We start from the raw sequence: 13,390 nt of genomic DNA, 5'->3' as shown, positions 1-13,390 counted from the left end.
TGGTAGGCCTATTCTAGTTTTACGAAGAAGGGAATAAATGCTAATTGAGGTCTCATTTTTATAATAAAAATATTTAAGACTTCTGTGCAATGTAGTTATTAATAAGATAAAATAGATACTTTTATATACTATTCTAAATCATGGTTTTGGTTTTCAACCTTGGCAACGAAATACAAATAAAAATATAGTTTGTCAAATTTGACCTCCCCTCACCAATGACCAGTAGAACAGATCAGGTAGCTGACACAGATTTAAATAACTAGGAGCTAGCTAGAAAAAGATTCATAGGTGAGTATTCATCAACTCTTTCAATAGCAACTGGTCAGTTTAAATGTCCCAATAGCTTTTTCAATCCTTTGTATTGTTCAGCAGATTGGTAGCAAAAGAGTGTCATGGTTGTAGGAAAGTCACTGTAACACCGCTAGATTTCCCCCCATAACTCGTAAGATTATGGCGATCAACCATAATTAAACATAACACATCATTTACGGCAGTTGACTCTTGATACATATAAATATATTTGGTAACTGTAATGCTTACTTCCTTTTAGAGCATATCTTATATATCAGAAACGTTATATATACTATATACATGTAGTTAATATGCATAAATGTGCTTGTATCAATTTTTATTTTTCTGAATTGATTTTTCTTTTAGGTATTCGTGGTAGATGCTGTAAACGTGTTTACCTAAGGCAAATTTGAGGAAACAAGCCTGTGCAACTAGATGGTCAAAATTTAATAGAAAAAAGTGTTGTTTTTTTTTTTTAACTCGTTTCATTCTTGAGGATAGATTTATTTTACAGTAATGGATAACATGTAAACAACTAACAAGGAACAATCATGTTCAAGGCTTCCAAGAGTTTGTGTTTTTAGCATTTGCTTGCATTATTAGATTATGAAGTCTGTAGGCAAATGGATTAAATTCTCGAGAACGACCTGCATACACAGGATAGTGTCCTGTCGTCTGTGGATCGACGTTTTGTATTTGGTTCCCCTGTCTTTTGACTGCTCCCTGTCGTCTGCTTCTATCTGAAATGGGAGTAGAGCTGCGTGGTGTCATTTTATGCAGATCGATAGAGCTAATACTTCTTGGTGTTCTTTGTGACGTATTTGAACTTGAAAATTTTGAAGAACTTTTGATTGATTTTAAATCCTGTGCCATTTTTCTTTGCATTAAACGCGGTGTCAAATAGAAATCACGATCAATGTGTTGAATTTTGTTCTTGTTTGGTCGCTTCGTTGGTTTTCCTCGAAAGCTCATGCTACCCACAATAGATTCGGGGTTGCTATAAATAGAGATAGTTTCTGGGTCGGAATTGCCTCTTGCAAAACGAACTTTCGGTTTAGCACGCCCTTTGTCTTTGTTGTACTTTTTTGTCTTGTACTGTTCACATGCGAGCCTGAATTTTCTTATTTGTTCCGGTTGAATAACCGGGAAATGTTTTTCCATTATGGTTTCCCGACCCGGTGTAAATCCATCTCGCACGCCATACTTTCTACTCAATGATCGAGACATACCCGGATCGTTACATAATTGGGTATTGTCCTCACAGAATCTACTAAGTAATGTATACTGTGGCTTACTGAATGTTTCCTCCATGCAATCTGCAACTCTCGTATCCATAGCACCCGGAACGTGAGAGAAGAAAAATGTCGAAGTGAATGTATTTCCTCTGGCAAGAATGATTAATCCCGCGATAGAACAAATTAAAACTAGTCCTAAAAACGCAATATTGATATACCAAACAGCTCTTAGGAATGTCGAAGTTGGTATGCTACACGTTGAAGCACTTTTACCGTCGATTGATACGCACAGAAATGACCCTACAAATATATTCATATCCGGGAAATGTACAACTACTTGCCCGGCAATCCAGATAATGCTAAATATTAGCACGAAAACCCACTTTAACACGTAAAGTACGAATATCCTTGGCATTTTGTGCATAACTATTGAAAGTAAGAGTTCTAAATAATTCTCCAATTCTCTGTGTAGCGATGCTTCCGTCACAGTTCTGCGAACACCTTTGTCGTACATCCTGTAATACTCCGTCAAATTATTTGACTGGTCAATCACAGCAGATATTTGGTTTTCAAAATTTTTCCCGAAACACCATGACCAAATAAATAGAGGTAGCAGCATTGAAATTGCTTCACAGATGGTGATTATTGGGAAGAGCTTGTGAGGTAAAAATGGTCCAATTTTGTATGTCCCTTTACTTATTTCTATTGCTGATGAAAAATTGTTCCAGCAGTATTCGTTGATATTATCATTAGTGGTCCATGGACCTTTGTTGTCATAACAATGTACCTTGTCAACTAAAATAACAATACAATCAACAATCAAGTGTTACCTATATAAACATGTTGTAGATATATTTATGACATTGGTTCTCGACTCATGGGAAAATGTACATTAAACAACGGGGTAATTGTCATTTTTAAAGACTTTTGTGCCTTGCTTACTTTTTCGCAAACTAAATTCCGTCATGCAAATGTTTCTTGCAGTTCCTATATCTGTTCCGAACCTGAGAATATAGTCCATATTTTGTTTTCTTTCTATGGCCTTTATTGTCGGAATATTACGGTCTAAATATTGTTTTTTAAGAACGTTTACTCATTTACCTTTTTTTATACATATATGAAACTGGTATTTTTGTATTTAAGAATCACTGGTGATGGACCTGAGGACCCCGAGGGTATTCACAAACCCAGTAGCCAGACTTGTCGGACCCGAATTATATCAAATTTTATCTACCCTAGCTATGAAATCTTGCAGTGTTCCAAGTTTTAAATTATGTAAAAAAAACACACAGGGACTTCATTCCTTGCATTGCAGATGACACAAACTCTCAGTGTTGGGTTTGGCTTCCTCTTTCGATAGTTTTGGTTTTGAGTACTTCTTGTATACAACTAATATTTTGATTATGACCTTCCTACATATTTTATTTTAATGCTGCTGATAAGGGTTTACTCCTTGGAATACGTATACAGCATATCGAAATTTACAATATATAAAACTGGCATTTTTGCATATACGTGTAATCTGCCTGATTTGTTTATTTGTAAGGTAGTGAAATCGTTATAATACGAGCCTTCATGCTCATCGGGTTGCTCATTTACTTTTAATTCCATGTGGGTGTCAATTTGTTTATTTCATGTTCTTTGCTGTGTGCGTCTGTTTTCTTTGTAAAATCATCCTTGGATAATATTCTTCTTGATTACTGTTTGGACCGATCCTGGTTCCCTTGATTTCCCAGTCGGTGCACCTCATCCGTAACGGTTGTTAAATAAGATAAAACAACTTTAGTTGATTCTTTTGTAGTGTATGCTTTGTACTCCGAGTCGTGTCCTAATGTGTTGTGTTTCCCCTTTCGGTTTCTCTCTTTTGAACATTTTGGCAAGTCTACCTTCCCGTTTTCACATCAAATTATACATCTGATGATATGTCCCTGAATCTTCACGGCCTCACGAGTCTATAAGGGCCCAGAGATGATATAAATACGTATATATGTGTTTGTGTGTGTGTGTGTGTGTGTTACATCAACAATTTATTATAGTGTACTTACCAAGATAGAGAACGATCAGACATGTCAGTGACAGTAATCCTACGATGGGTACCATTAAGAACTTAATTATCTTGTCTACAAATATATCCGTAGTGGGTTCCACTGACTTCCCTGTTGAACAGATGGATCCCATAGTGTCTGTCTCTATCTTCAACAATTCAGATCGTTCATTGCAATGTTTATATTATTATGTTCAGTAGAAGTGTCTAATGAGTTTAAACTCTCATACTTTAGTCACATCAGCATCACGATTTAGGGAACTTGTCAAATCTATCTCAAACAAGTGTATATATACAATACGCATCACATTTTTGTCAGTATACCGAATCCATATTACAAAACACTGGTAAGTAAAGATTTACTTTTAAAGGTGAATAATAAAACTGTTGGGCACATTCGATAACGAATTTACGCAGGCTGATTAAAATTTGAATGGTAATTGATAGTATTGAAGTAAATGTAGAAATTGTTGTATTAAACTAATCAAGCATTGATAAAATTCTCCTTTCACCTAACGCTTCAACTAAATATCATACATTTATAATATTACTTAAATATTACTTTCATATGAAAATGACGTTTGTTTTAGTAGTAGTTTCGTCTGCTGATTTCAATCACTGAAAATTAATTTGATATACATGTACTCTAAGCAAAGTTCTCGTCAAAGAATACATGCTGCACTTAGACTTTAACCTTTGACAATTTATTTCTTCTTTCTTGCACATCTACACAAGATGCCTTATCTTCATGTAAAATTTCATAAAAATCTACTGTGAGTTTAAGGTTTTGCTTTTTAAAGAATTTAAAATTTAAACATTTTAAACCCTAAGTAAGATTATCCATCATTTAGCGACGCTAACAGCTATCACTATATATCCAACCGTTACAAGTAGGGGTATCATAATGTAATGAAAATTTGATAATGTTACAATTTTCATTGAATAAATTTAAAACGATTATGTGGTGCATAGAAAAGCTGGGTATGTGCCATATTGAATTTAAGGCTACATCTCGTTTATTCCATAAGTTTCAAATGAATTCATTAATGTACGTAGATGCACGATTTTAAATATGTGTGACTGAAAGAGCCATTTTTTCCCTTTACGCTCAACATGTATTTTCGAGTGGAATAGCGGAAAAAAGAAATCACAAAATATCAAACAAATGCAGTTTTAATTTGCGTTAAATATTCTAAAATATGAAGTGAAATACATTTTATTTCTTTTGATACTGATAGCTATCCTTTTCAACTTAAAACTTTATTTTATTTTTTTCAAGTACAGCTTTACATTGTTTTATTATCTATATATGATGCTCATCCTATCTGTACAAAAACACCCATCGAGTGGTTTCATGTGTAGAGGCGTAATAATTAGTTGCATGTCTAGATAAGCATATTTTGATTTAGTCATTGTACCGTTAGTGTCTTATATCCAGAAGTTTATCTTTATTATGATTTTAAGTGGTTTACCTGTTTGATTTATTGTAAATTGGTGCTAAGTTGTTGTTGAATTTGTGCTTAATTTTGGTCAGTTATGTAAGATATGATAATTAAAATAGTTGGTGCATAGTTGGTGTAAAAGTGGTGTTGAACAGAATATAAGGGCTTTGATTTTCAGTTTTAAAAAAAAGATTGAGATTGAAATTTAGTAGTGGAATAAAATGGGATATGTGGCCAAATAGGACGGAGCAAAAAGGGGAGAAGAAAAGGAGCGAAAGGAAGATTGGAGATTTGATGTTTCAGGAATATACGGCTGCAGACTGAATGTAAGATTGGATTTATTTTATATGGTTAAGGTATGTGTTTTTGGAGACAAGTGATGCAAGAGGAAAATTGTTTTTGAGTTGCAATTTGCCGTAACTGGAAGTAACTCGTTATTGTTGATGATGTTTCTTTGACGTTTTGACGTATACTTGCCTTAACAGGAAGTATTTGTATTCCGGACAATGTTCCGAGGTTCCGGACAATGCACCGAGGTTATTGTGGATTATTGACGTTAGTATGACTTGCCTTAACAGGAAGTTATCGTGTTCCTTACAACGGGCCGAGGTGTCGGACGGTGGTCCGAGGTCGTAGATTGTATATGTTGACGATAGTGTAACTTGCCTTAACAGGAAGTTATCGCTATATGGAGAATTCCTCGATTGTGATGTCTGTTGTGTTGTTCCCCTGTGCCATATGGATCCCATCCGTATTAAGGAATTTGAGAACTTTTAGATGATAACTTGATTGAGCGCATCGTATATGTGAGTTTTCGTAATTTTCTCATGTCAAAATAACTTTTCATCCTGTAACATGTATTTTATGTATAATCGTAATAAACTGTAGAATAGTGACAATTCTCTTTATTTTGAACCCACCTGGACTTGTGAGCAACTTGGCTTCAGTGGTTAAAACATACCAGCCAAGAGCTTTGCACATACTCGGCCGCCATGGCACATTGTTGATCCGACAAGATGGGTTGCGCACAAATTAGAGACGGCGACTTCACAGGCGAAGTAACTAATTCCAAATACCACCATCCGTTGTGTGCAAGGGTATCGTGAAGATAATTTAGCATTCTAGCAAATGACTCTAGAAAACAATATAACTTAGTTTCAAAAAATAGAAAATTAATACATAATGATAAACAGGTGCAAGAGTAATCCAGTTGCGAGTAGAAAAAAATAAAAGGAAATTGATTGACCAAAATGTTAAGTCGGCATTTCATCAATGTTGTATTAAATCAGGAAAGCCTCAATGCTTCTTTTGAATTCAATTATACTCTGCAACAAGCTTTTGATAGCAGGTTCGTTGGTTTTACTCTGTACCAACATGGAGGACAACTAGTGTGAAAGGTACTAGCGTCCTATATATATTTGCTTTTTTTTCAAATGTTTTGGGTTGAGTATCTTATAGCAAATTGGGATATTATGGCGTCAGGTTATTTCGGCGGTTTTCTGTTAAAATGTGCATGTTTAATTTGGTGTTTAATTTTGGTCCTTTTCAACAATTAAAAGTTTCTTTTAATCTATCATAGTTTTCAAGATATTGACTGAAAACTATTTTAAAAAAATCATTTTTCCCTTTCAAGGGCAATAACTCTTACAAGGAGTCTGAAGACTTTTGTAGTCCTAATATGGATCATTTAAGCTATTGAAGGAATTTTGATAAAACTAACGGTTTCGGGGATATATGTGAAAAAAACTACTGTCTAACCCCTATGTTCTATTTTCAGTAACGGCGGCCATGCTATTTTCGACGAATCGAAAATCCCAACATCAGTTCTATGCAGTATACCCCAAGGAACATTCATACCAAGTTTGGTTTTAATTGGTCAAGTAGTGTCAGAGGAGAATATTTTTGAAAGAAATAACATTAAAAATAGCAAAAATAGTTAAGAAAGGGCAATAACTCCAACATGGCTTCATGGATTAAAACCAAAAGTTGACCTGAGATAGATCTCATCATGCTGAACACTTTTACCCATGTCAGAATTCAGCTAAACCTAACGGTTTAGGAGATATATGTGAAAAACTACTGTCTGACCCCTATGTTCTATTTTTAGTAATGGCAGCCATGTTTTTTGATGAATCAAAAATCCTCACATCAGTTCTATGCAGTATACCCCAAGGAATATTCATATCAAGTTTGGTTCTAATTAGCCAAGCAGTTTCAGAGGAGAAGAATTTTGTATAATTGTTAACGACCACTACGACGATGACGGACACCAAGTGATGGCAATATCTCACATGGCCTTTGGCTAAAAATATTACTATGTTTTTACCCAGGTAAAACATGGTCAATTTAATTGCTATGCAGACATATATAAGGATATAAATTTTGTTTTGATCATATAATACACATCAATACACCAGTATATATATTGGTTGCCTAAATTTTCCATAACATTACATTTTGGTGTGTTCAATTTTTGCACCTTTAAGAGAAGCGCCAAATAAACCAAAAATAAGTATGGCCAAAATTTTCCAATTTATGCTGCATAAAATCTTCCCACTTCAATTATTAATTTCATCAACTATAGTATCACTATGCAGTATGTAGTCTCCTTTTTTTGTTTTTGTTTGTTTGTTTGTTTGTTAGTTTGTTAAATGTACAGTAGATACAGAAATTGATATGTTATGTAACAAGTGTTATTTCTCTGTCAATTTTTTGTCCTCAAATACAAGTACAAATATATTTCATTCAAACATTGGCATACATGTACTTTAAAAAAATGAACAAGAAAATGTAAAGAAAATCAGATTTATTTAGTTAAAAATTGCACTTTTCAAAAGCATGAGCTACAAGTCGACTTTAAGTCCCCTCTTGATACTGACAACACAATAATCATGAAACTTAATCAACCAAACATCAACAATATACGGCTGGGTTTTTGGTTTATCTTGCATAGGGTAAATACTACTGTATAAAATCAACCATGGACTTTCACTAGCAAATATACATGAATATGTTGTCAGGAAGTTAAACTAATGGTTAAGTCAGAAGGTAAATATGTAAATGAACATGTTCATGGAAAGTTTAAGCATATAGTTAAAAGCAACATCATCTTCATCCTATAGTAGTGACAATTATACATAATTTGTTTTACTGGTTTTTTTTTAATTTTGAAGTCTGCAGTTGACTTTGAAGGGTTGTGTCAACAGCTTAGTTTACAAATGACTGAAAAACATGGGTTTTTCCTATATTTGAAAGTCCACAGTTGACTTTGATGGGTTGTATCAACAGGTTAGTTTACTAACGACTGAAAAACAAGTATTTTTCTTAATGGTAAAATACTGATTTCACATGTACATTTGTACTTAAATCAAGTTAAAACAATATTCCTTATTGATTTCAAATGTACATTTGTACTTACATCAAGCTGAAACAATATTCCTTATTAACTACACCAATACCATCCAATAAAAAGATTTTACAGCAAAACATACTGAATAACTGCTATATAAAGCTTCAAGAAATGTATTACAGACAAAACAGTTGGAGTATAACAAGAGAATAATGAATGGAATTAGAATAGGTACAAGGCATCTCTACAATATGGTTTTCTTTTAGAATGTTGTATCAATTAATGCATCTTTAATAAAAATCTTCCTCAATGATAAAAGTCCGTCAGGTTTTAAAACATAGGTTAAGAAAAATGTCTTTGCATAAAATGAGTAAAAATTACAGCTTTCATGTTTTTCTTCTCTTTTTTATATAGCAAACAATGTTTCCAAGAAATATATTTTGAATCAAATTTTTATAGAACACTTGACTAGAATCAAAAGAAAGAAATACTTTTGAATTAGAAAAAAAAAATCTGGTTTAAAATTAGAGTGATTAAAACACAGGATTCTTAAAATATAACTTAGAATGAGATCAGAAAGAATCAAAACTGAGGGATAATCTTGCTATATATCAATAAATATATAATTAATGATAATATCTTTTACCCTGAAGCACAATTCAAGAAAAATCAGGACATGAATGGTCGATACAAAAATTTCGATTTTTTTTCTTTCTTGCAAAACTTGAGGCTATGATGAATATTTTTCCAGTTCAAGTCATTAATCTGACTAAATTTGAAAAACTTTTGGCACAAAAATATATTCAGGGAATAAGAAAGCAAAAATAGAATTTGATTAAATTTTGGTCTTGATTCAAAACATACCTTTACACCCTTTCTTAAGGTTAGATGGGCAACCTGGATCAACACATTTGTTTCTTTCTTAATGATATCAAAAGGCAAAAATAGTTTGTGGCAAACAGAGATTAACAAACTTGAAAATATTGTAACTTATTTGAAAGGATAAATATAAGCTAACCATTACTTTATGTACAAATTCATACCGGTAACTTTATTTTTTTGGACAAAAAATTATTATTTCTATGCCACTGAACTTGTATAGTAATACATAAATAATTTTTGCACACTAAAAATGAATGAGTATTCTTAAACATTGTTAAAATTTAAATGTGCAATGCATAATGATAATCCAATCGAAACTTATTTTTCTGATTTCTTATAGATAGCTTTTAACACTTACTGCCATATTCATGAAAAAAAAGCTTAAAAAAACATAATTACACTCATCTATTATCAGCCAATGAACACTTTCTCAACTCTGCATGACTCACTCACATGATATACATCCTAAAATATCAAATTCTATGATTAGGCAAAATCATACAAACAATTAAATGCCAAATAAAAAAGAACAGGGCAATATACAAATCATGGTTTTCTACAAACAAAAATGCCAAAATTCAGGCACAATATATATATTATGGTTTTATACACATTTGTCATTGCAGAATCAGTCATAAACGAAATTGTCTTCAAATCTGCATCACAGCAGTTTGCTGTCCCTAACGAACAAATTCCTTCTTTTTGTGCCATATTATTTATATACAAAATACTTTAACATTTGGCACTTTTGTACAATAAAAACTGTGTAAAACACTCTCCTGAAACTACAGCCGTTCATCCATCTCCTCAAATATCAGAGAAACATATAATAAAATGAGAAAAATTGATGATGTCTTCAGAATCACTGGATAAAAATTCCATGCCATGACTTACTATATGCCATGTCACAAGTCCATTGTTTACAGAATGCCATCAGGGCATTATGGTTCACCTAATGACCAACAACAGAAGATCTGTGACCTTTCACAATGTAAGTCCTGGATCATCTAAAGCTCAATAGCATTTCTTCGACAAAAGCATTATTTGTCACGAAAAAGAATAACACAGCTAAAACTATGTCTGTAAGTCTGTCATCCCCAATCTAGCCTGAGCTCTAGTCCAGTTTCATTGAGCTGTTGCCATATAAAATACATTGGCTTCACAGTACAAGTTCACACATGCTACTATATTATGAACACATTTGTTTATTATGCGATGTGAGATAAGCATGTATATTTTATTGGAGACAATCACCAGTTAGCCAGCCCAGGCTTGCTTAGTGTCATGAAGTATATTTGGCAAGATGATCCTGACCTCATAGAAGAGAAAAACACCTGGAATATAAATAAAGCTGCCATAGAACATTCATAACCCTGAACCTTAAAAAAACTGAGAAAACAGAGTTTGATCATCATTTTTTTACATTAAAATACTGTAGCATGGACCAGGTGCACTGGTTCGGAAGGCATTATACAAATAAATCACAAATCATTTCCAAAATTTAACACAAGATATGAACAAATAGAGCTCAAGTAGCTATTATACATCTTAACTGTTTTTTTTTTCTTTTTTATGAATTCATTCAACATGATAGATATTCTTTCCAGTCTTTATAGACTCAGATTGTCAAGCTGTAGAACAAAATCACCACCATATTTATATTACATGTAAACTACAAATTTATATAATCCAAGTATGGTTTGCATGTATTACTATCTAATTGGATAAAATTGCATTAGACATAGCCACCCACCTTATCATTTCTTTCACAGAGGAATTTTAATTTTTGAGCTTTCTTGTGCATAAAGACACCATCTAAGTGACCAGTTTCTGCTGCCCTGATCTCTATGGCTTTGTTTCCCCATCCCATCACTTGCCCTGTACTGATGTACGCTGTAATTAAAAGATAAATCTTATTATTTTTTTTTTATTATTATGCATGGAATATTTTTGACATAGTAAATGTTTACACATTTTACAGATCCTTACTAAAGTCACATGAAAAATTATCAAGTCTAAAATTCTACAAATGCTCTGTATAGCAAAGACAGCTACAGATACTATATTATCATTTACATTTTGAACAAGCATAAATTTCCATTGGCAAAAATTGAGCAGGTTCTTTGTTATGGTGCAAAAGAGAACCTAGAGCTATAACACCTGAAAAATTAAATAGTTTCTTCAGTTCATTCATGTGTAACTGACTTAAAATATGTTCGACTAATATTGGAAAGTGATCTTACCAACAGATGTAGGGAGCTCTCCCCACTGTAATATAACATTCTTTGTTACTCTTCCACTGGTATCCACATAGACACCCTCATCTACAAAAATATATACATTGTGAGGGTACGTATTCTTTTTATAACAATATTTATGGTTTGTTATAACTTGTTGATAGACTTTGAGTTTTGAGGATTGGAGTTTAGCCTGTTTTTCTAATTTTTGGAATTTTATCCTTCAGTAAGAATTTAATTTTGCGTTTTGACCAAACCACCAAAAAATAGTACCCAATGAAAAACATTTCTTCCTAAGTAATATAACTTTACAAAAGTAAAGAGATTTTAACATTTCGACCATAATAATCTGTCATTCGCCAACTTTGATTACAGACACTATGCCATTTTTAGGAGGAAGGTGGAAAATGTTCAGATTATACGACATGTTATACAGGCAAATATGATAATCATATGGTATTCAATTCATATGATAATCATACAGTAATCACAAGAAAATCTTATAATATTTAATATATGAAGTCATGTGATTATCGTATGATTCTCATATGTTAATTTTGGCTTGATATCATATGATAATCATATGTTTGGGAAAAATATGATTATCATATGGTGCAAACCATATGACTATTATGTGTGACACATTTGCCTGTGATATAGAGGAAGCGTGAAAAAACTTTTTTCTTTTTTTTTTTTTTGGCTATAATTAGATATTTATCTTTGATACAATTTCACATTATCAACAATCATTACATTGACTGAGATTTGACATTACCAAGTTAGATTACTACTTACTGTCGTAACACAATAATAGCTGCATTTGGTTGGTATTAGGTAACACTACAATAGTATGGGGAGTTATAGGAAGCTGTGTCTGAAATAGAAAATCTTAATAAAAAAATAGGCTTAATTCAACTTATATGTACCGTCTGTGAAAACTTTTCAGTTTAAAAAAATAGATCTATGAAGTTTTGTGCAAAAAATAGTAAACATGTGGTACTTAGACTCTTTCTTTTGATTTGTTTTTTGTTTGCTGTTGTTGTTTTTTTATCTTTAGTGTTTTTTTTTTCCTTTATTTCTAATTTTTTATCGTCATTTGTAGTTTATTTCTACATAAACACTGAACTTTCAGCTATTTCACTTCACTACATGATATCTTTATGTAGGTTTCTCTGTCCCAAAATGTTTGTTTTAAATACCAACGTAATTATTATTCTGGAGTTTTCATATGATTTTACTTTCTATATATCTTCCCTTACTTCCACTCCTATTAATTTTTTTTGTTTGTCCTATTTTTCCTTGCATTAAAACAACAAGAAGCAGCCAAACCCTGACATCAAAATACATAGCAAATCATCTCTCACAGAAACCTCTGGCCCTTATTGTTATTATAAATATATATTTATGTATGTATTGCATCAAGAAGCCAAATTTTGCAAAAAGCTCAAGGCAAGCTCATGCACATATTAATAGCATAAGAAAGTGTTTCAATCAAGGCAGGTGAGTAATGCAAGGATATCATTTATGCAAATTTATAAAAAGGCAACAATATGCTATAGTCTAAAATATAACAAGAACTCATAACTAGCAAAAAACTATGAAGAAATTCAACCCTATAAAGTCCAAAAACATGTAAAATACTATATGCTGAAATAAATATAATAAACACCTATTTCATTTAAATTCATGCAGTCATTTTCAAAATAACAATCAATGACAATGCTAAATTGTATTTTTTCTAAGTTTCAAAATGCAGTTAAATATAGCATCTTGCCTTTAAGTATTTTATGAAGAAGGCAGGATTTCAGAAATACAGGAACCAAATATTTACAAAGAAAAACAGAAATTGAAACAGTGATCTGAATGAAAATAAAAGGTCAGATCCAAACAAACAAAGCAAACTTTAGATT

At 32.3% G+C, this 13,390-nt stretch overlaps 2 protein-coding genes across 12 annotated transcripts in view; both read right to left on the bottom strand.

Annotated features, from left to right (window-relative positions):
* Positions 1 to 217: 217 nt before the first annotated feature.
* On the bottom strand, positions 218 to 3,923 carry LOC148626463 (uncharacterized). Its single transcript, XM_088570493.1, has 2 exons — positions 3,572 to 3,923; positions 218 to 2,321 (listed from the first exon to the last, which is right to left on the bottom strand). The coding sequence occupies exons 1-2, from the start codon at positions 3,702 to 3,704 to the stop codon at positions 847 to 849; spliced, it is 1,608 nt and encodes a 535-aa protein (XP_088426619.1). The 5' UTR covers positions 3,705 to 3,923; the 3' UTR covers positions 218 to 846.
* Positions 3,924 to 7,803: 3,880 nt separating this feature from the next.
* LOC148626462 (serine/threonine-protein kinase mig-15-like) overlaps positions 7,804 to 13,390 on the bottom strand; it is a 90,363-nt gene continuing 84,776 nt past the window's right edge. For all 11 annotated transcript variants that reach the window (XM_088570481.1, XM_088570487.1, XM_088570482.1 and 8 more), the window contains 4 exons: positions 12,276 to 12,354; positions 11,487 to 11,567; positions 10,997 to 11,136; positions 7,804 to 10,577 (listed from right to left, as the gene is read on the bottom strand). In XM_088570481.1, coding sequence (XP_088426607.1) covers positions 10,494 to 10,577; positions 10,997 to 11,136; positions 11,487 to 11,567; positions 12,276 to 12,354 — 384 coding nt within the window. In that variant the 3' untranslated portion in view covers positions 7,804 to 10,493. The remainder of the gene's footprint in view (positions 10,578 to 10,996; positions 11,137 to 11,486; positions 11,568 to 12,275; positions 12,355 to 13,390) is intronic.

This window comes from Perna viridis, chromosome 2 (genome assembly GCF_037379345.1).
Source record: "Perna viridis isolate PV_CMFRI_1.1 ecotype Kerala chromosome 2, ASM3737934v1, whole genome shotgun sequence".
Taxonomy (NCBI): domain Eukaryota; kingdom Metazoa; phylum Mollusca; class Bivalvia; order Mytilida; family Mytilidae; genus Perna; species Perna viridis.
Note: the sequence above shows the minus strand (reverse complement) of the source record. Positions and strands in the feature narration are given on the sequence as shown.